This window comes from Geotrypetes seraphini, chromosome 4 (genome assembly GCF_902459505.1).
Source record: "Geotrypetes seraphini chromosome 4, aGeoSer1.1, whole genome shotgun sequence".
NCBI lineage: Eukaryota > Metazoa > Chordata > Amphibia > Gymnophiona > Dermophiidae > Geotrypetes > Geotrypetes seraphini.
In genome coordinates, this window is record NC_047087.1 from 291914795 (window position 1) to 291937553 (window position 22759).

At 44.8% G+C, this 22759-nt stretch overlaps 1 protein-coding gene and 1 pseudogene across 1 annotated transcript in view; one reads left to right on the forward strand and one right to left on the reverse strand.

The window, feature by feature from the left end:
* Window positions 1-15667, forward strand: part of PDZD7 (PDZ domain containing 7) — a 127534-nt gene extending 111867 nt beyond the window's left edge. The window contains exon 17 of the mRNA XM_033942445.1: window positions 15358-15667. Within this exon, the coding sequence (XP_033798336.1) occupies window positions 15358-15507 (150 nt within the window). The 3' untranslated portion in view covers window positions 15508-15667. The remainder of the gene's footprint in view (window positions 1-15357) is intronic.
* A 5688-nt stretch (window positions 15668-21355) lies between these two features.
* Window positions 21356-21906, reverse strand: LOC117359761 (annotated as a pseudogene).
* Window positions 21907-22759: the final 853 nt, after the last annotated feature.

Sequence of the window (22759 nt, forward strand, 5' to 3'; positions counted from 1 at the left end):
GTTCCCGTCCCCGCGGGAAACCATCTTCATGTCATTCTTTAAGGAGAGAGGGAAGAATCAGAATCAGTATAATTGGGCACAACCACTGACCCGCAAGCTTTGCTTTGAAGAATGCTGGTGTAGAAGGACTGAGGTTAAGACAGACACTACAGAATGACAGTCTCTGGTATCCATAGCAGATATTGTGATGTCATAATGCCTCATTCCACCAGTGCCTAAGAGCCAATCACATCAGTGATGTCACAATGGCTTCATTATCCTTGGCTCACATAAGAATCAGAGTATGAATGGCCACAACCACTGACCCGCAAGCTTTGCTTTGAAGAATGCTGGTGTAGAAGGACTGAGGTTGAAATAGACACTAAAGAATGACAGTCTCTGGTATCCAGTGCAGATATTGTGATGTCATAATGCCTCATTCCACCAGTGCCTAAGAACCAATCACATCAGTGATGTCACAATGGCTTCATTATCCTTGGCTCACATAAGAATCAGAGAATGAATGGCCACAACCACTGACCCGCAAGCTTTGCTTTGAAGAATGCTGGTGTAGAAGGACCGAGGTTGAAACAGACACTAGAAAATGACATGGGATTATTTCCTGCGGTTATCCGCGGGGACGTGAACGGTGATGAATTTTGTCACCGTGTCATTCTCTACCTTACAACCAGCATTTTTACCTTGTAATTAACTAGAACTGTCAAAGTCATTATTCGTTCTAAGAAATATGATCACGTCACGCCGCTGATAAAGAAATTGCCGTGTTCATTTTCAAAACACTGTGTTTATGTTATAAATATGAAAAAATGAATTCAGAAATATTGTGTCATAATAAACTATTTAAATTAACATGGGGCCCATTGACAAATTTTGTTAGCTCTGATTAGTTGGATTATGCCTTTATTTCCTATTTGATTTGCACATCCAGGAAGGGTGGGAGGGAGGGGGGTAATATATTTTGTTGTATTCATTGATCGATTGTAAGTTCTGTCTATGATGTTAATTGTATGTATATATTTATTGCACTGTTCTCGAATTGAAAATTAATAAAGATGTATAAAAAAAAAGAAAAAAAATTTTCAAAACACTAAGGAACCAGCCTTTATCGACAAACTACTCATTCCACATGATCCACCCAGAGCTCTAAGATCTACAACTCAACATCTTTTCTTCGTACTTTCATTAAAGATTATTAATACTTGCTGTACAATGACATTCACAGTAACCGCCCCATGATCTGAAATTCTTTGTCATTACACATTAGAGAGGAAAAAAAGTCTAGATAAATTTAAAGGGGCATTGAAATGTTTTCTCTTTAAAGACGCCTTTGAACACTGATTTTCCCCTTTTCTTTTTCTGCCCAAAAAGTGCTTAATTAAGCATTAATTAAACTGTTCCATAAGAATATAAGAATTGCCACTGCTGGGTCAGACCAGTGGTCCATCTTGCCCAGCAGTCCACTCACGCGGTGGCCCTCTGGTCAAAGACCAGCGCCCTGAGACTAGCCCTACCAGCGCACGTTCTTGTTCAGCAGGAACTTGTCCAACCTTGTCTTGAATCCCTGGAGGGTGTTTTCCCTATAATAGCCTCCAGAAGAGCGTTCCAGTTTTCCACCACTCTCTGTGTTAGAGAATGACATGGTGACAAAATTAATCACCGTTCCCGTCCCCGCGGATAACCGCGGGAAATAATCTCATGTCATTTTATAGTCTCTATTTCAACTTCAGTCCTTCTACACCAACATCCTTCAAAGCAAAGCTTACGGGTCAGTGGTTGTGGCCATTCATACTCTGATTCTTATGTGAGCCAAGGAGAATGAAGCCATTGTGACATCACTGATGTGATTGGCTCTTAGGCACTGGTTGAACGAGGTATTATGACATCACAATATCTGCTCTGGATACCAGAGACTGTCATTCTGTAGTGTCTGTTTCAACCTCAGTCCTTCTACACCAGCATTCTTTAAAGCAAAGCTTGCGGGTCAGTGGTTGTGGCCATTCATACTCTGATTCTTCCCTCTCTCTTTAAAGAATGACATGAAGATGGTTTCCCGCGGTTATCCGCGGGGACGGGAACGGTGATGAATTTTGTCACCGTGTCATTCTCTACTCTGTGTGAAGAAGAACTTCCTTACGTTCGTACGGAATCTATCCCCTTTTAACTTTAGACAGTGCCCTCTCGTTCTCCCTACCTTGGAGAGGGTGAACAGTCTGTCTTTATCTACTAAGTCTATTCCCTTCAGTACCTTGACTGTTTCGATCATGTCCCCTCTCAATCTCCTCTGTTCGAGGGAGAATAGGCCCAGTTCTCTAATCTTTCGCTGTACGGCAACTCCTCCAGCCCCTTAACCATCTTAGTCGCTCTTCTCTAGACCCTTTCGAGTAGTACCGTGTCCTTCTTCATGTACGGCGACCAGTGCTGGACGCAGTACTCCAGGTGAGGGCGCACCATGGCCCGGTACAGCGGCATGATGACTTTCTCCAATCTGTTCCTGATCCCCTTCTTTATCATTCCTAGCATTCTGTTCTCCCTTTTCGCTGCCGCCGCACATTGTGCGGACGGCTTCATCGACTTGTCAATCAGAACTCCTAAGTCCCTTTCCTTGGGAGGTCTCTCCAAGTACCGCCCCCGGACATCCTGTATTCGTGCATGAGATTTTTGTTCCTATTGTTTCCCCCATTAATGTTCTCTTTCCTAGATTTCATTGTAGTTCTCTCTTCCCCGTTGTTTAATTGTTTGTTATGTCTACGTATTTGTTTGTATCTGTCTTTGTTTTAACTTTTGTGCTCCCCCCTTTTTATTATTGTATATCGCCTAGAATCCAGGATAGGCGATCAATCAAATTTGAAATAAAACTTGAAACTTGAGAACAGAAAAGCGGATTACCGCACAGCAGAACGATGCAATTTTTCAACTGGGGGCAAGAGGGTAAAGTCTACAGGAGAGCTGAGGCAAGAGTAATAGGCGCCCTGGGCAAATCTTTAGCCTTGCACTACCTCCAATTTTCGTTTAGGCCCCACCCCCACCCCAACATCATGACTATCCCAACACCACTTCTCCCAGAACAATCTGGATAAATGGGATACTTGACGACTGCACAAAAATTAAGGGAGAATGACAGAAAATATAGCAAAATGTCAAAATCGAAAAACTTCTGTCGTCAAAATTGTGCTGAGTAAGACAAATTTTTGCAATGTCATTCCAAATTTACTGAAAAAAAAAATTCACAAATGTAAAAGAGAGAACCACAGATTCCTCTAACCCACATTTGTTTATACAAGAGTTAGAATGATAAAGATCCATTTCTACCGGTAGCGTCAATGCACCTCCATTAGATACACATAGAAAACTCTAGAGAAAAGACCTGACTCAATTTATGTCAAGGCCAACAGGCAAAATTCTTTCCAGACAGCAACATGTTCAAACATCCTTTTCATATAGAAAATCACTGGTGGAAGGTCATGCTATATCAGCCATGGCCATAAATATAGCTTTAAATTTGCACTTAGCTACAGAGTTCTTTAGCAGATTCATTTAAACATCCAAAGTTTGTGGTCCAGAATTCCCACACATTCAGGGAGGAGAGGGTGGTAGTGGTTAGAGCTAAAGCCTCAGCACCCTGAGGTGGTAGGTTCAAATCCCACGCTGCTCCTTGTGACCCTGGGCAAGTCACTTAATCTTCCACTGTCCCAGGTACGTTAGACAGATTGCGAGCCCACTGGGACAGACAGGGGAAATGCTTGAAGTACGTGTATTGTAAACCAGTGTTTTTCAACCTTTTTACACCTATGGACCGGCAGAAATAAAAGAATTATTCTGTGGACCGGCATCGGTCTATGGACTGGCGGTTGAAGAACATGGGGCTAAGTCGTGGGCCAGACCCCGCCCATCTCTACCTAATCTCCACCCCAGACCCCGCCCCCATAATAGTACTAATTGCACCTTGCACGTCCCTTGCCTCATCTGGAAGCCTTCTCTCTGACGTTGCAACATCAGAGAGAAGGCTTCCGGTTCAGGCGCAGGATGCCTGTAGGAGCCACTGCCCGTGGCTTTGTGCACTGAATCAGTTAGGAAGAGGGAGCAGGCTCGAAGATAATGCCACATCGATCGCACCGTGGACTGGTGGTTGAAGAACACTGTTTTGGGCCTGATGCACGTGCTGGCCCTGTGGACCGGCAGGAAATTTCTGTGGACCGGCACTGGTCCATGGACCGGTGGTTGAAGAACACTGTTGTAAACCACTTTGAAAAAGGCAGTCTACACGTCCCAATTCCTTTCCCTTCCTGAAAACTTCCCATCTTCCCTGCTGATTCAAGTATTTCTTTCAGTTTGTGGGGTGGCCAGAACTCTTGTCTTGCTTTGACTGCCGCAGCTCTTTGAAGCCCTCTAGAAGCTGCAGTCCTAGGTGATCACCTAGTTTTGTCTAGTGGTTGAACCTACCCTGTCTACTCACAGACTTTGCACCAGTTTCTCAAAGGAACACATTTCTCTAGGAAAATTTACTAGGGAAAAGTACGAGCACAAACTGAAACCTGCTTTATTTGTGATGGTGCTTTTTCCAGTGTAATTTTAAGCAAATGCTTCTAGAAATAACAAGCATGGTCTTATACCGTACGTGTCATTCCCACCTCAAGCCAACCCACAGGAATGCCTAACTTATATGTCAGTAAATTACATATATAAAAGCATTTTGGGCATAGTTTTACCCCCTGATAGGAAACACCAGTGTATCTATGAGAATATTCTTATTGATATATGTGGTTGGCCATGTTAGATAATTATCTATTTGAAGATATTGGAGTATTTGTTGTTTGTCTTGTGCATAACTATTGTATGTGCCTGTATTTTAAGACTGTATTTTGTAAACCGCCTAGGAATATGTGGGTAAAAAGTGGTTTAAATAAATATACGGTAATTAATTATGGTATTAAGACCAACACTAAAATATGACTGTTTGCCATCAGGCCGCTTCAGAGAATTTTCTCTCTTAAATTTGTTTTATTTTCTTTTTAATTTTTTTATCTTCTTTCATTATTTCTATTTTCTGTTTCTTTGATTTTTGATCTTGGCAATCCTATATAATAAAAAGCTAGCCGCGCATGCGCACGCCTATCGGCGTGCTTCCGTGATCAGTAGGTCTGTGGCCGCAGGAGTGCGCATGCGTGAATCCCCATCACTTACCTTCACTCGCCGGAAGGACTGGACCCCAGCGCTGGACATCTTGCTCTCTTGTCGGCTCCTCTCACGAGTCGCACCAGCATCGGAGAAGGCTTCCGACGCTGGCGGGGATCAAGAGGAGCCGCGGCAACACCTCAAGGGGCGGGAAGAGAAGCGCAAAAAAAAAAAATCCAGCTGCTATTTTCTTTGAGGGCCGTCGCTTCCCCCCCCCCCCCGGCACACCCAAACCCCTGTTGACCCTCCCATCCAACCCTCCCATCGCTGAGTCCTAAGGAGAGATTCCCTCAACAGAAAGCGTCGGGTTCAATTCAACTGCTCCCGGCAGGTTGGAAGGGGGCGGAGCAGGCTCGCACACCCGGCTGGGACAGGGCAGGAACGAGACTCCCTGCAGGAGCCGGCCTGATGGCTGGAGTTCGCCGCTGAGTCTGGTGAGGAGTGCTTCCCTCAACAGGAACCGTCGGGTCGAATTCAAATACTCCCAGCAGGTTGGGAGGGGGCGGAGCAGGCTCGCACGCCCGGCAGGGACAGGGCAGGAACTAGATTCCCTGCAGGAGCCAGCCTGATGGCTGGAGATTGCTGGACTGGACAGGGGGAGCAGGTAAGGGGGTGCTGCAGTACAGGAGGAGCAGGGAAGAGGTGTTGCTGGACAGGGGGGGAGGTAACAGGAAGGGGGGCCTACTGCTGGACAGGGGGAGCATGGAAGAAGTGCTGTTAGACAGGGGAGGAGATAACAGGAAGGGAGGCCTACTGTTGGATAGGGGAAGCAGGGAAGAGTTGCTGCTAAACGAGGGGGGGAGGGAGGTAAAAGGAAGGGAGAAGACTTACTGCTGGACAGGGGGAGAATGAATGGGTGCTGCTGGACAGGGGGAGACTTAAAAAGAAGGAAGAAGGGCTCCTCCTGCACAGGGGGAACAGGGAAGGGGTGCTGCTAGTCAGGGGGGAGGTAAAAGGAAAGGAGAAGGGCTACTGCTGGACAGGGGGAGCAGGCAAGGAGTGGTGGTGGACAGCCAAGGAAAGAGAGAGATAGAAAGTGGCCAAGGAGAGAAGAAGAAAGACAGACAGACACACACAAAATATGACTGTTTGCTATCAGGCCGCTTCAGAGAATTTTCTATCTCTTAAATTTGTTTTATTTTCTTTTTAATTTTTTTATCTTCTTTCATTATTTCTATTTTCTGTTTCTTTGATTTTTGATCTTGGAAATGTATAACATATTTTTATTTTAATCAGGTACTTTAGCTAGATTTTGAGCCTTCGGGACAGATAGGGTCGTTTTTCTCAAGTACCTAATTTCATTTTAGGACTCCTTTTACAAAGGTGCGTTAGGGCCTTAACGCGCGGAATAGCGTGCGCTAAAATGCCGCATGCTAGCCTCTACCACCTCCTCTTGAGCAAGCAGTAGTTTTTCGGGTAGCGCCTGCTGTAGCGTGTGCTAATCCGGTGCGTGCGCTAAAAATGCTAGCGCACCTTTGGAAAAGGAGCCCTTAGTTTGATACATTGTAAACTGCTTAGGTCAGTAAAATGCAGGAGCGGTATATCAAATCTTACATAAACATAATTCCTATTTGCAGGTACACTTCCCCCTCCTTATTCGCGAATTCCGTATCTACGGATTCACTTATTGGCGATTTTTGACCAGAAAAATTTTCATTTTTTGGGCTATTTTTAGCCCTGTAAGCCCCCCCCCCTTAAGTTTTACCTTGTGGTCTAACGGGTTTACAGGCAGGAGCGATCTTCCCACGCTCCTGCCCTGTGCAGATCGCTCACAGGAAATGGCTCGAGAGACTACGGAAGCTCAAGGCAACCATTTCCTGTGAGCGATCTGCACGGGGCAGGAGCGTGGGTAAACCCGCTAGACCACCAGGTAAGGCTTAAAGGGGGGCTTACAGGGCTAAAAACAGCCAGGGGAAGCGGGGGATAAGGGCAGAACCGGCCCGAATATTATTCGCGGTTTTTCCATATTTGCAGGCCGGCTTTGCCCCTAACCCCCGCGAATACGGAGGGGGAAGTGTACTGCAGTTCACATTTTTAGCACAGATACTGTTATACCATGTCCATTAGAATGATTTGTTACATTTGAGTTAAATGTGATATTAACACTTCAGAGCTATTAAGTCGTATACATGTATTGTAAGCAGATACATTAAAGTCTGAACGTTCGTGGGGGGGGGATATGTGAGCAGTAATTTTATTCTGTTAGCTTAGTGCTAAAGACAGCTAATAACTATGAAAATACAAAACATTACATTTCCCTATTACCAAGTGTATGTACACTTAATTGCGTAAGCTATTTCATGAGCAGGAAAGCTGTGACTAATTTACACATCTTTTAAATAGAAAACTTATTAAGCTGTCAGCAATTATTCACCCAGACAATTTTCTGCAGTATAATTTTATCACTTTTAGTGGAAGCTGGAGGAGTAATCATTTAATTATGCTAACGCATTGCATGCACAATGCTATCTGCCTCCCTTCTGGGGCGCTCTCAGATGGAGGACGGCTGAAAGCCAACATGAATGAGCATCAAAAGCTTTCTGTTTTATCGATCCTAATCGATGGAAAGTAGCTACGTTGAAGGGGGAAAAGGAAAAAGCTAATTTTTAGAAAAGGTATTTGGCAGGGCTTGTGTAAAATCATCATGCACGTAAGACCTTCCCATGGCAATAAAATGTATTCTGAAGGTCAAAGAAAAGAGTATCCTTCAAGAGGCCAAAGTAAACTTTTTGTGTTAATTTTAGTACAAGCCTTCAAAAACCTGGCCTACAGACATTCAATTAATATGTATGAGATCAATTTACATACAGCATGACTTAAGGCTCCTTTTACTAAGGTGCACTATGCGTTGTAGCGCATGCTAGAGAATGACACGGTGGTTTGTTACCCACGGCCAGCTGCGGGTAACCGGCCGAAACAGGGAGAGAAAAATTAGTGGTCGCTGCGGGGACGGGGACAAGGCCATTCACCGCCCCGTGGAGTGGTGAATGGTCTTGTCTCCACAGTGAAGTCAGCACGGATCACGCGGTCCAGCATTCCCATCCGATCACCACATCCTACGTCCTGCCATCTCCTTCCCTCCACTTCACCTTAGGTGCCGAATCCTACTTTAATTCTTTTTCTCCCAGCCGCATGCTTTCACGCACGTGCGCGGCTGCTTGAATTGTTGAATCTTCTCCTCCGACGCAACTGAAAACAGGAAGTTGGGTCAGAGGAGAAGATTCAACCGCTCAAGCAGCCGCACGCATGGCTTATTAAAAGCGTGCGGCTGGGAGAAGAAGAATTAAAGTCAGATGGCACCTAAAGTGAGGTGGATGAAGGGAGATGGCAGGAGGCGGCGATCGGGCGGGAGGGGGCTTCTGGACCGCGCGATCCGTGATCGTGCATGCTCCCTCACACTAGGAAGGAGGGAGTGAAAGGGAAATAAAGATGCTGGGCCAAGGGGATGAAGAGGGAGAGCCAGATGCTGGAAGCAGTGGGGGGGGAAAGAAAGAGGGAAAGAAGCTAGATGGGATTGGAGAGAAGAGACACATTAGTGTGGAAGAGAGGGGAAATCTGGAAACAGGAAGGTAACAGAGGCAGTGGCATACCAAGGGGGGGTGGGGGGTGGTCCACCCCGGGTGCACGCCCCAAGGGGGTGCACAGCTGGCCACCGACCGGGGAATAGGCTGCCACCGGGAAAAAGCTGCTACTGTTGTCATTAGGAACAAGCCGGCACCGATTTCTTCTTCCCTGCTTCTCTTCCCCGCGAGCCGACCAACTCTAGCCACCCGACGTCTGTTCTGATGTCGGAGAGGACATTCTGGGCCAGCCAATCGCTTCCTGGCTGGCCCGGAATGTCCTCTCCAACGTTAGAATTGACATCGGGCGGCGAGAGTTGGTCGGTCCCGTGGAGAAAGAGAAGCAGGACGAACTCCACGCCAGCCTGTTCCTGATGGCCAGTGGCAGCCTTTCCCTGGCAGCGGTGGCAGCAGCATGTTTTCCAATGGCAGTTGAAGGGGCATATACTTCTTGTAAGTCTATTCTATTCCTGCTTGTGTAACATAAAAAACTGCTGAAACAGTTCTTGCTTGTCAAGAGGCCACAAGGTCTTTTCTTTTTCTGTTCTAATCTCTGTGTCTTACATTCTATTCTATAGCTGATTAGTTTTGCCAAGGTTATATCCTCCTTATGTTATGACCCCCACATCTTGTGCACATCATGTGCTGTAGCTGTGAGTCAGGACTTAGATAAGAAACATTGCTAGACCTTAGACAAGATAGTATTATATGCCATAGTTATGGAAACTTCCCACTAACCCCCCCCCCCTTATGTTTGCTACCTCTTTCTAGTTGCTTTTATGTATCCTGTTACCATATATGGTCTTTCTACAGTCATATGCTGAAAAAACTGACCCATGTGAAATACTATAAATATGTATGCGGTACTCTGAATAAACAAGACATCTCTTTGGATATTTGCATGTGCGTTTGTGTGTGTGTGATTTCTTTCTAAAGAGGTGTCCCCAGATGCATCTGTAGTGAGGACAGCAGAACGAGGCTAATACAAATTGGGACCTGGTCATTTCAGCGGTGGCATGGGGGAGGGCAGGAAGAAAGAAAGAAAGGGGGCAGACAGGGAGACATAAAGAAAGAAAGGGAGGGGGACAGGGAGCCAGAAAGAAAGAAAGGGGCAGGGTGAAACAAAGAAAGAAAGAAAAAAATGGGGCATGGGGAGAGAGAGAGAAAGACAGACATAGAGAAAGAAAGGGGGCATGGAGAGAGAAAGAAAGAAGGGGGCAGGATGAAAACAAAGAAAAAGTTGGGGGAGGGAATGAGGTCTGGAGGAGAGGAAGCATACAGGAGGCTGAAAGAAGGGAAGAAATATTGGATGCACAGTCAGAAGAATAAAGTGCAACCAGAGACTGATGAAATTACCAAACAAAGGTAGGAAAAATGATTTTATTTTCAATTTAGTGATCATAATGTGTCCGTTTTGAGAATTTATATATGCTGTCTATATTTTGCACTATGGCCCCCTTTTACTAAACCGTGGTTTTTAGCGCAGGGAGCCTATGAACGTTGAGAGCAGCATGGGGCATTCAGCGCAGCTCCCTGTGCTAAAAACCGCTATCGCGGTTTAGTAAAAAGGGAGTGGGTATATTTGTCTATTTTTATATAGTTGTTACTGAGGTGACATTGCATAAAGTCATCTGCCTTGACCTCTTTGAAAACCCACGGAATATAAATGATAATTAACATTTTCTCTGCGTACAATGTGCTTTGTGTTATTAAAATTATATTGTTGGTAGATCATTATGACTTGGCCACGAAGGTAAGGGGGATGGAGGGAGGGGAGCTGCTGAAAGACATCTAGTAATCCTTGCAGGCTTGACTGTGCAGGGAATTATTTTTGTAAAATCATGTTTTGTTATGTGACTGCCATTATTTAGATTTTAATTTCTATGAATGAATACAATGAAAATGATATAAAATTACTTGTTTGTTTTTATGTGCGTGTGCTGAAGGGAAGTGGAGGGAGAGTGGGCTGAGGACGCTGAAGGGAAATGGGGAAAACAGAGTGGGGAGAAGACGCTGATTTATAAATTGACAATTGTACAGAATATTGTTTCTTTTTATACTTTAATATAATAAGTTCAATATAAAACAATTCAAGGCTTGTGTGGATGGAATCGGGTGGTTTGTGGGGATGAGAACCGAGCTTACGGGGATTAGTCCAATAAAATGGTATTTTCTTATTTCTCATTATTTGTTTTATTTTTATTTGTTAATTTGTAAAGTGGTGATTGTTATGTATCAGTTTTTTTCAAATTTACATCTACTGTCTTTATATTTTGCACAGTATTAGAGGACATGTATTACTGTTTCTGTGATGTTGCATTGTATGCAGAGTCTGGTTTCTTGGCAGTTCAGTTTAACTTTTGTCTACATATTTATATTTTTGGTCTGTGATTATTCCATATTGGGCGAGGGTGTATCTGTCTGTGTGTATGAAAGGGAAATGGCTTTCTGATAGCATCGACTGTACAGGATCAATTGACTGCAGGATCTGGCTTTAGTTTTACAATGTATGTGTTGGTGTTCTAGTGCTCACTGTAGTGTTTAAGATGCTGCCTTTTCCTAGGTACACTCTTGTTGTGCGATATGTGGATTATAAATCATATTTTTCATATAGATGGGGGGGGTCAAAAAATGATGGGCCCCGGGTGTCACATATGCTAGGTACGCCACTGAACAGAAGGAAAGTTATGTGCATGGGGGCATAGGGACCGAGACTTAAAGGGAACATACATGGGGATGGTATATGGACATTGGGGGGGCAATGCCAGATACAAAGGGGAGATATTAGAAATGGGGAAAATAAGAACACAGAAGCGAGATGGTTTGTGGGGACGGGACAGGGACCGTGCTCACAGGCTCCGGCTGCTTGCACAAATTACATTGTAACGCGCCTCGAAGGTAAGAGGGAGGGAGATGGTCGGACCGCGCGAGAGGTGCTGAAGGACAGTAGTAAGGAACAGACGCTGAAAGGGGGTGTAGAGGAACAGACGCTTAAGGGAAATGTGGAAGACAGAGTGGGGAGAAGATGCTGAAGGGAAATGGGGAACAGAGAATGGGGATAAGACGCTGGAAGGGAAGAAGACAGATGCCAGGGAGAGGTACAGTAACAGAGCAAATGCCAGGGAGAGGTACAGTAACAGAGCAAATGCCAGGGAGAGGTACAGTAACAGAGCAAATGGAAGACACAGAGAGAAGACAGACAGTGGATGAAAGGAATTCAATGAAAAGATGAGGAAAGCAGAAACCAGACAACAAAGGTAGAAAAAAACATTTTCTATTTCTTTTCTTTTTTTTTTTTTTGCTTTAGGATTTGTAAGGAAGGAATAAGCTAAATATTGCAGTACTGAGACTTGTATGGATGCTACGTGGACAGTAGTCACGGGGATGGGGACAGTGGTTGCGTGGATGGGGGGGAAGTGGTCACGGGGACGGGGCAGTGACAGGGATGGTGGGCGCAGAGACAGGGACAAATTTTTTCTCCGTGTCATTCTCTAGCGTACGCTGAACGCTAACACGCCCATTATAAGTCTATGGACGCATTAGTGTTTAGCGCATGCTAATATTTAGCGCGCACTAAAACGGCTCACGCACCTTTGTAAAAGAGGGTCTTAGTGTATTCAAAATAATCCCATGCAGGTAGAGAGTAATGTTCAAATTTTGTTAAATAAGAAGTTTTGGACACTAAGGACTAGATTCACTAAGGGCACGGATCCAATCCAATCCGTGAGGGATCTGATCTGATCCGATCCATGTCCGGGGGGCTGATTCACCAATCGCCCTCATGCAAATGAGGGCAATCAGAATCACACCCCCAACCGACTGAATTGGATCACTGTACAGCGATCCTTGAGCATACGCAGACCATCTGATAAAGGTCAAATGGCGCCTCCAGTCTGCCCATCCATGGCAACCACTATCTCTTCCTCTCTCCAAGAGATCCCACGTGCCTATCCCAAGCTTTCTTGAAATCATACACAGTTTCTGTCTCGACCACCTCTACCAGGAGACTGTTCTACGCATCTACCGCCCTTTCTATAAAAACGTATTTCCTTAGATTACTCCTCAGCCTATCACCTCTTAACTTCATCTGTTCAAGGGCTTTTTATTCCCCAACACCCACAACATGGAATGCCTTACCTAAAGAAATACACACAAAGAAAATTTAAATCTTTGCGGAAAATTTATTTTTAGGCAGGTTTTATAATCGGAAGCAGGATAAGATACATTAGTGACTCTGCAGAATATAATTTGATATGGCTGTTGTTAGCAATTTTTGAATGATTCTTTCTGGATCATATACTTTCGCCTTTTCTACCAGAAATTTATAGAGTTCTTTTATAACATTTTGTTTTTATTGTAAACTGCTGTCTACTATGCAGTGTTGTTAGGGGGGGTATATCAAGTTCAATAAAACATAAACTTAACGGGAAATAGCCGCTGAAAATGAGCTGTTGTCGCTTACGTGAAAACCGGCTATTTCAGGGAAATTCCAGGGGCAGTGTTAGCACTTAACCAGACAGGGTGACCTCATAAATGGGACTGCATAAAAGTCAGTCCTATCCTTATGTGCTAACCTGTGGCTGATTAAATACTGAATCTCAACAATTGGCTATGTGCTATCTGGCTCCTCCAGAAACGGATATTCAGTGCTGAAGCTAAGGCATGGGCTGGCATTTAATATCCAGGAATAACACTGGTAGCAGTCAGCAAAACACTAGGGGGCTCATAATAATAATTTTTAAAAAAAACACGTCTAAAAAGTGGCCTAAATGGCTACTTGGATGATCAAAAAGCCTGATCGTCCAAGTACCCATAATCAAAGATGGTTTTAGACGTATCTAAAACCAGCTTAGGCCTTTCCCCTGCCTCTAAACGCACAGAGATAAAAGAGGCGTGTTTAGAGGAGGGGAAAGGGCGGGCGGTGGGCGGGAGGTGGGCCAACCTAGACCTAGGCGTACAGCAGGTATAACCAAAAGTTTAGGCAGGTTGCCTAGTCGGCACTTATACGTTTTGACTTAGACCAAGTCAAAACAGGTCTAAGTGCCGAAAAAGGGCCCGCTGAGCTGATCGCTGTAGCTCAGCGGCCCCAGCAACCTGCCTACTGCAACTATCGCGGCAGGAGAGATGGCTCATTTCTCCTGCCACGATGGTAATCGCCCAACTCCCCCCCTCCGAACCGCGGCACTTCGGGGTGAGCATTACGGCAGGGCATCTCCCCTGCCGGCGATCCTCACCCAGTAGAGGCAGGCCATTATAAAAAAAAAAAAACTCCTTTTGGACGTATTTTTTTGATAATGGACATTTTCCCTGCTTCTACTTTCAACGTTTAAGGCCTTAGGCCAAAAGGGGACTTAGACGTTTTTTGGGTTTTTTTATTATGCCCCTCTAGGATTAGCAGATATCCAGATTGCCCTGGACATGTCCTCCTTTTGGGCACTTTGTCCGGGTTTTGAAAAGCTTCTCCCGAAATCGTGTTGAGCAAGAGGGCATCCATACATGCGTGGACGCCCTCTTGCCCGACCAGAGCAAGCAGTGGGGGTGTGGTTAGGGTGGGTTTAGAGGCAGGACTGGGGTTGGGTCTAGGGCAGTGGTCTCAAACTCACAGCCCGGGGTCCACATGTGGCCCGCCAGGTCCTATTTTGAGGCCCTCGGTATGTTTATCATAATCACAAAAGCAAAATAAAACAGTTTCTTGATTATATGTCTCTTTAGTTATAAATGACAATATTATTATTAAGACTTAGCCAAAAGGAAAGATTTATAAACTATTAAGAGTTTTACCTCATGCAAAATTGTCATTTCTTTAATAAGACATTAACTATTTTTTTTAGGCCCTCCAAGTACCTACAAATCCAAAATGTGGCCCTGCAAAGGGTTGGAGTTTGAGACCACTGATCTAGGGGATCCGGATTTTACAAATATAAATTCTGGCAACCCTAACCTTGGCCCGCCCTGTTTCCCCTCCAGCCCCCACCTCATTCCACCTCCAGCCCCATCCCCATCCCCGCCCCTTTCATCTCCTGTCCCAAGCTCGCGGCCATGTCTGGAGGGCTTCCGAGCATGTGCAAATGCAACCTGATGACGCTACAGATCATCGTGCCACATCCGCGCATGCTTGGAGACCCTCCAGACGCAGCTCCGAGCTCGGGAAACCCGGACACATGACCAGACTTTGAAAGTCCATCCAGGCATCTGGACAGCCCTCTAAAAAGAGGACATATCCGGGGTTTCCCAGATGTCTAGTAACCCTAGGTTACTTCTCTTTTAGCCATTTAGAGCAGTGTCTCACAAACGTGGTGGCTGCAGCTCAAGGCCAGCCGGATGTCATCACGTCGACGTCCGCGCATGAGTGAAGGCCCTCCAGACAGGTCCCTGAGCCGCCAGTGGGGGGGGGTGCTGGAAGAGGCATCGGGAAGAGGACGAGGTGCCGGCGCCGGCTGACTGTCTGCAGGATGTGCCTCTCGCCACAAGAGCCACGTCCTGTAGGCAGTCAGCCGGTGCCGGCACCTCTCCCCCTCCCCGGCATCTCGCAGCACACCTGGAATCTCATGCGGCAAACAGTTTGCAATGCACTGATTTAGAGAGTTGAAGCAGCTGAGAATAATTTTCTTCTTGTCTTTGCTAGGCCGGATATGAACTGGTTTCGGTTGATGGAGAAAGCTTGCAAAACATCACACACCAGAGGGCAGTGGACATCATTCGCCGAGCCTACAGCAATAAATGCAAGGAACCCATGGAGTTTGTAGTGAAGGTACCAAAGGCCGAAAAGGAGTGAACGGAGCAACAGGAGGCCACAGAATCTTTACGGTTCTCATTTCTCAGCCACGGGAGCCACAAGCGATTCATTTTCAGAATTGTAACCGAGGAATGCTACCACCAAGCACGACGTATTGGATTCACAATAAATGTAAAAGTGAACAAAATAAATTTTTATACTCCATGACGAACAAAAAACTTTGGGAATGTTCTAGAGAAGTTTTGTAGATTGTTTTTGGGTTTTGTTTTGGTTTTTTTTTTTTTTTTTTACTAAAATGATATCTAGAGAAGCAGTTTTCACTGCTAACTTCAGACAGAAAAGAACTGAGAAGAGAGAAGAAAAAAAAAGAAGTCTGCCTCATTCAATCTCATGCCTGCTATCCACAATTACAATTTACAAAGGATTCTTACTCCAATGCTCTGTTCACCAAACTTTCTCTCCTTGAAGCTGCAAGGAGTGCAATGTGACAGTGTGCTAACAGGCTTCCAGCATTCCAAGCAGAGCTGTGTTCCTGCAGAGGTGAAGAAAATTTATGAGGCACGGACTTCAAATGAGCAAAAATGTTGGCAGCTGGAGTTTCACCTTAAATAAATATATCATTAAAAGGCTGGCTTGCTCTCCTCCTTGAAGTTATTAACCAATTTCATCCTGTGTCTGAAAGACCGTTCACAGGGGCTAGGATAGTGATTATGCTTCGTGCATATTAAGATTTGAAAACTAAGGGCTCCTTTTACGAAGCCGGGTTAGCGGCTTTATCGCACGCAACTCTTTATCACGCGCTAACCCCCCCCCCCCACGCTAGCCGAAAAACTGCCGCCTGCTCAAGAGGAGGCGGTAGCGGCTAGCGTGGTCGGCAGTTTAGCGCATGCTATTACGTGCGTTAAACCGCGGGAAGGGGTAAAACGCGGACCTCGCAGATCTAAACCCGCACGTTCTTAAAAATCTGAGGTCCCTGCCGCTTGCAGTTAAGTTTCTGGCTCTGACAGACCTCGGTGACAATTTAGCGCTGACGGATCCGTCTCAGCATAGGGAGGGAAAAGTATTAGGATCCGTCAGCGCTACAATGTCATCGAGGTCTGTCAGAGCCGATTTACTGGGGCTGCAGGAAACCAGTTTAAAGGATTCGTTTTAGAGCCGCTCCAGCACTAGTCTCTGGCTTCGACAGACCTCGGTGACATTTTAGCGCTGACGGATCCTAATACTTTTCCCTCCCTATGCTGAGACGGATCCGTCAGCATTAAATTGTCACCGAGGTCTGTCAGAGCCAGATACTAACTACAAACGGTACGGATCTCAGATTTTTAAGGATGTGCGGGTTTAAATCCGCGAGGTCCGTGAGGTCCGCGTTTTACCCCTTCCTTTAAACTGCTTATGCGGCTTCGGAAAAGGAGCCCTAAGTGATAGGTGATTCTAATTTTTTTTTTCTCCATTTCCTCCTGCTCTTTAAGGCTTTAAACTCAACCCGGAATCAGCCTCTACTGATCTATAGTACCATTTGGAAATCCTGAAAGCTTCCCCCTAATTTCTCTCCTCTTTCAAATCACTAAGGGGTCTTTTTACAAAGCTACAATTATAGAATTAGTAGGGTTGCCAGATTTTTGGCCAGAGAAACCTGGACATATGGCCCTGCCCTGATCTGCCTCTAACCCCACCCTGTTCTGTCTCTAGCCCCGCCCCATTCTGCTTCGAGCCCTACCCCCCGCAAAGCCTCATCTTTGTTTTCCGAACTCCGGCCGCTTCTGTATGAGCATGCGCAGATGCTAGTGATGTCATCCGCGTAGGCCCAGAGGCCCTCCAGATGCAGCTGGGAGGTCCGGGCTTTCCAAAACCTGGATAAACCTCCAAGTTTTGGAAAGTCCATCCAGGCACTCAGACAGTCCTCTAAAAAGAGGACATATCCGGGATTTCTCTTGACGTCTGGTAATTCTAAGAATTAGATCAATTGTGTGTGGAGCTTTATATAATATTGAGCTGATATTTGATGTTAACTAACACTACTTAAAGTTAATTCTTGCTAATTTGCACCAACTGAATTTAGTCAGTATTCTAACACACATGCGCCAGGTCAGAGGACTTGCATACACGTTATAGAATATATGCAGTATGTACACTAGTCTTTGAGCTGGTGTAAGAGCTCAGACCGAAACTTAGGCACGTTAATGTGGACTTAGCTAGTATTCTATAGCAGAGATTCCATGAGGAACCACGGTTATAGAACTGAGGCCTAGCACCCAAATGTGTGGCACTTAACTTTCTTGAATTCACCTCTAAGGCCAAGACTCTATAAAAGACACCTAAAGTTAGGCAACTCGATTGACGCACCTTGCCAATCTAGGTGTCTAACTTAATTATTTAATAGGCTTAATCTGTGCCTATAACAAGCTTAATTGGCTTGACAATTAGCTTAAATTATAATTAATTTGGTGGTAGGTGCCTACCAGTTTCTGGTAGGTGCCTAGCCCAAGGTGCCTACCAAAAAAAGGGTGTGGTTAAAGGTGGGTCATGGGCGTGTTTTACATGTAGGCACCTAAAATGGACTTACAGTGGAATATTTGATAGGAAGTCTATGTCTGAATTTGGACATGAAGAAAATGTCCATTTTTGAAACCGCAAGACATCTATCTTTTCTTTTGTCCGAAAATGATCTACCTAGACATCTTGGCCCTTAATGTGTCTATCTTTTTGGGCCATTTTCAAATCCAGAACCATGCCAAGCCACCATCTATGCTAAACTTTTCACACAGACATGCCAGCAGAGCAGTGGAGCACCTCGGGGGCATTGCTGTGAACTTCACCAAGGATGCCAGGTACGCATCTCACCAGAACCCCCCCTGCGCCCTTCAAAACACCCCCAAAACCTACTGGACCCACCTGTCTACCACCCCCCAATAGCCTAAACTTATGGCTGCAGATGTCACCTATATGTGTACAGTAGGTACAGTGCGATTTTGGCAGCTTTTGGTGGTCTCGCACTTTTCTGCACAAGTGTACTAGTTAGGGTGGGACACGGGCCCGGGTCCCCTTCTCTGGAGTCCACTGCACTGCCCACTAGGTTACTCCGGACACCTGCTTGCTGTTGTACTGGAACTGGCCAGGCTATCTGTAGCTGTCATAGAGACAAATATATAGCTTCAAGTTTCAAGTTTATTTAGATTTGATAAATCGCTTATCTATAATTTACTAAGCGAGTTACAATAAAATATAAAATAAACATACAATTCAACGTACTGCTTAAAATGGGATAGGCGGACAAACATATGGACAAACTTGAATACATAAGGAAAAAAGGGAGAAAGTTACAAAGTTAATGTTTTTTAAAAAAAAGAAAAGAAAGAACCATGAATGGAAGGAACATGAGGAAAGGTAAAAAATGTTATTATTATTAAATTTTTTTTAAAAAAATTTTTTTTTTAAATAAATAAATAGTGTTTGCTGCGCTGTATATATGTCATTTAAGTTTTACTGTGTCATTCAAATCTTTGGGGGGTGGGGGGAGTCAATGACCACTGAGGGAGTGTGGAGGGTCATGCCTTCATCTCTCCAGTGGTCATTGGTCAGTTTGGGTACCTTTATGTCCCTTATTCATTTTTTAAAACAGGTCTAGCCCCAAACGTTCAAATTGTGCCCTGGATGTTTCGTAACCAGTTCGATTATCGCTGCAAAACGTCTAAGAGCTAAGCCCGCCCAAATCCCAGCCATGACATGCTTCCAGCATAACTCCTTGAGGTCTAGACGCACTGCAGACAAAAAGCCTAGCAAAACATCTGGAAAGTTGGTTTTGAAAGTGGCGACTTGGATGTTTTGGCAAGAAAAATGGCCTAGTGCCCTTTTATGCCATTTGGGGGGGGGGGGGACGTTTTTGGATGACAGTATTTAGGCCAAGAAAACCCTGGCATAAATAAGGGGCACTTAAGTTCATTTTAGGTGCCACTAGGCCTGATTCTATAAATGACGCCTAATTAGGGTTAATACTAATCTTTAAGTTACCAGCTTTATTTCTTTTTTATTTATATATATATATACATATATCTTTTCTAAAAAATATATTCAATCTTTATAAGTGCTCAGTCTGCACGGAGACCATAGCAAGAATATTCCGGGACCATCATCGCACTTATAGGTCCTTTAACTTAATCATGATAATCACCCTTAACTTTTCTATATCTACTAACCTTAATTGAAATTTACTTTTCTCTTCTGTGTACAAAATTATGAATTAAAACAATAAATATAAGCCTCAAAATTGAAAAAATCCCACTTATCTCAATCGGCTTGGATGATTAGATGATTAGGCATTAATGCTATGGCTTGGTGATGATTTTTTTCTTCTTTGCCAGTTTAATACCAATAAATATGTGTAAATTGTGCCGTAGTGCAAAAGTGCTATTCATGTGCTCCTCAACTCATTCCTGAGTTTCGCCCCTCTGGCTTCTTCAGGAGGAGTTTATTACTGTGAAAACAACCTAAACTAAATTAAATACTAACCTTAAAACCTTAAAACATACTAGCTCTTTATTTTGCACTTATAAACTAGGGTTTACTAGGGTAACTAGGGTTACCAGAGGTCTGGATTTCCGCGGACATGTCCTCCTTTTGAGGACATGTCCAGGAGTCCGTCCGGGTTTTGGAAAGCTTCCTGACAAAATCGCGTCGGGAAGGCGCATCCGTGCATGGGCGGATGCAACACGGTGATGTCACGGGCGCGTGCACGCGATGTCATTGTGTTGCGTCCGTGCAGATGCCGTATGGGTCGGGGCTGGGGGGCACAAGGGGGCGTAACCGGGCGGTACTGGGGGCGTGGCCATGGGTCTGGATTTTTACTTCACTACGGGGTCCTTTTACTAAGGCGCGCTAGCCGTTTTAGCGCGCACTAAACGCTAACCAGTCCATAGACTATAATGGACGCGTTGGCGTTTAGTGCGTGCTAAAACGGCAAGCACACCTTAGTAAAAGGACCCCTAAATATGGTACCCTTACGCCTAACTGAAGATTGACAGGCGCTATGTGCCATGTTCCTGGCCATTTATAGAATCAGGGCCTAAACGTTCATTGAGCAGCATGTAAAAAGGAAGCTGACCTTCAGTTTGCATTCTCCTAATTCATCCTGTATCTGCAAATGTACGGAGAAAGATTTCTGCAATGCATCAAAAATAAATACAGTCATCACAGCTGCTATGTGTCCCAGAGAAGCCCTGGGAATTTGAATCTCCCAAATGACCTTGGAGCCAGGAATGTCTCCGATTAATCTGCCCGGTTTTCATTAAAACTCTAAACTTGAATTTCTACAAAGCTAAAAATAAAACCCATAACACACAAATATACTTCGCTTATTAAAGTCAAATTGCGTGATCTGACAGGAAGAGAGGTATGAAAGTCTTATTTTAGAGCAAGTGGGAAAAATGAAGCCATGACCTTTCTCAGTTAGTCTTCCTTCACCCAGAGGAAGTAAAAATAATAAGAATATTAGTGTAATTAACAGTTACAAACTGTATCTAGTATTTCTTTTAAATGCCTGATCTCTTTTTCACAGCGAAATACAGAATGCCATGACCACAAGAGACAAATACTCCCAAATTCTTTGTATTTTCAAACCTCCCTCCTAAGGTAAAAAGCGCATTTACCAGAAATAGAACAGTCCTTATTACAGGAAACGTGTTTGAAAGTAAGGAATGGAAAGGGCAATGTATTTGATATACTGCCTTATACATATATAATTCAGGTCATTCTGCTTGTACCAAATTGATTAAGCCAACTGGTTTGTATCCATTATCATCTGTTGTCTTACTGTCATTTCCCATTGACTTGTTCTTGTTTGTGTTGCTATAGACTAGAGCTCAGAGAAACTAAACAGAGGAAAGGCCCAGACCTAGCTAGTTGCCCTAATTGGCCTATCCCTCTCCTCACCCAGGGTCAGCTTGTCCAAGAGGTATATGCCTTCAGCTGCTGCAGGTTGGTCACATGGTCTCCTAGTTCCTTGATCAGTTTCACCTCTTCCTCCAGGAAGTGATGCTCCAGGAAGTCACACATGTGCAGATTGGCGTGGTCCATAGCTATCTTGTACAGGCCAACAGAGCCTAGTTCAGAGTCTTCTCCAGTTTCAAGGCATACTCCATGGCCTGGACCTGTTCCCCCACTTGTCTGATTTTGGTTTATTCACATCCAGAAAGGCCACATGCCCCCTCCCCCCCCCCCCCCACATACACACATACACTTGTTCTGGAAGTTCAGCAGATGCTGTAACTGCTCCCGCTTCTCTTCTGACTGCTCCCATGAGAACTTGGCCAGGGCCACATCATCCCGGTCAAAGTAATGTCCCAGGGACAGATAGATGTAGGAGGTCTGCAGCTGCAGGTTCACCATCCAGTTCACCCTAGCTTCACTGTCCTGGTGGTAGTTCTGGTGGATCTGGGAGCTCATAGTGGATCACTTGGGGGACCAGGACCAAATATTCAGCGCCCAAACACAGCACAAAAAAGGCAAGAAGTGCTGAGGCTAAAGATGGGGACAAGCTAAGCTAGCTCTAATCCCTCTTTGGGAGCACTTATAACCCCTCATTCAATAACCCTAGTCTTGTACCACCTCCATTCCTAGAAAGAGGGACATAGCTAGCAGTCCATTTTACAGAAGAACATAAGTATAGCCTACTGGGTCAGACCAATGGTTCATCAAGCCCAGTAGCTCGTTCTCACGGTGGCCAATACAGGTCATTTGTACCTGGCCAAAACTCAAAGAGTAGCAACATTCCATGCTATCGATCCAGGGCAAGCATAGACTGGTAGAAAACTGGAACGCTCTTCCGGAGTCTGTCGTAGGGGAAAACACCCTCCAGAGATTCAAGACAAAGTTAGACAAGTTCCTGCTGAACCAGAACGTACGCAGGTAGGGCTAGTCTCAGTTAGGGCGCTGGTCTTTGACCAGAGGTCCGCCACGTGAGTGGACTGCTAGGCATGATGGACCGCTGGCCTGACCCAGCAGCAGCGATTCTTGTTATAAATAGCCAGTCACATTATGAGGATAAAGTAGTACCACAAACAACATCTGAATTTGTCCCATACTACTTCAAATTTTAACCATATCATATCTACATTAAGTAGAACGTATTCAGACAATCATGTTCTGATAAGGATTAGTTTTTACCAGTCTTATGGACCCTAATATGGAGACACCATTTTGATTCTTCAAATTTGTGTTGGGGTTCTACAGAAAACAGAATTCTTTACAAATTACAATGTCTTATTTCACAAAAGAATTTGCCAACAGAAAATCGTTG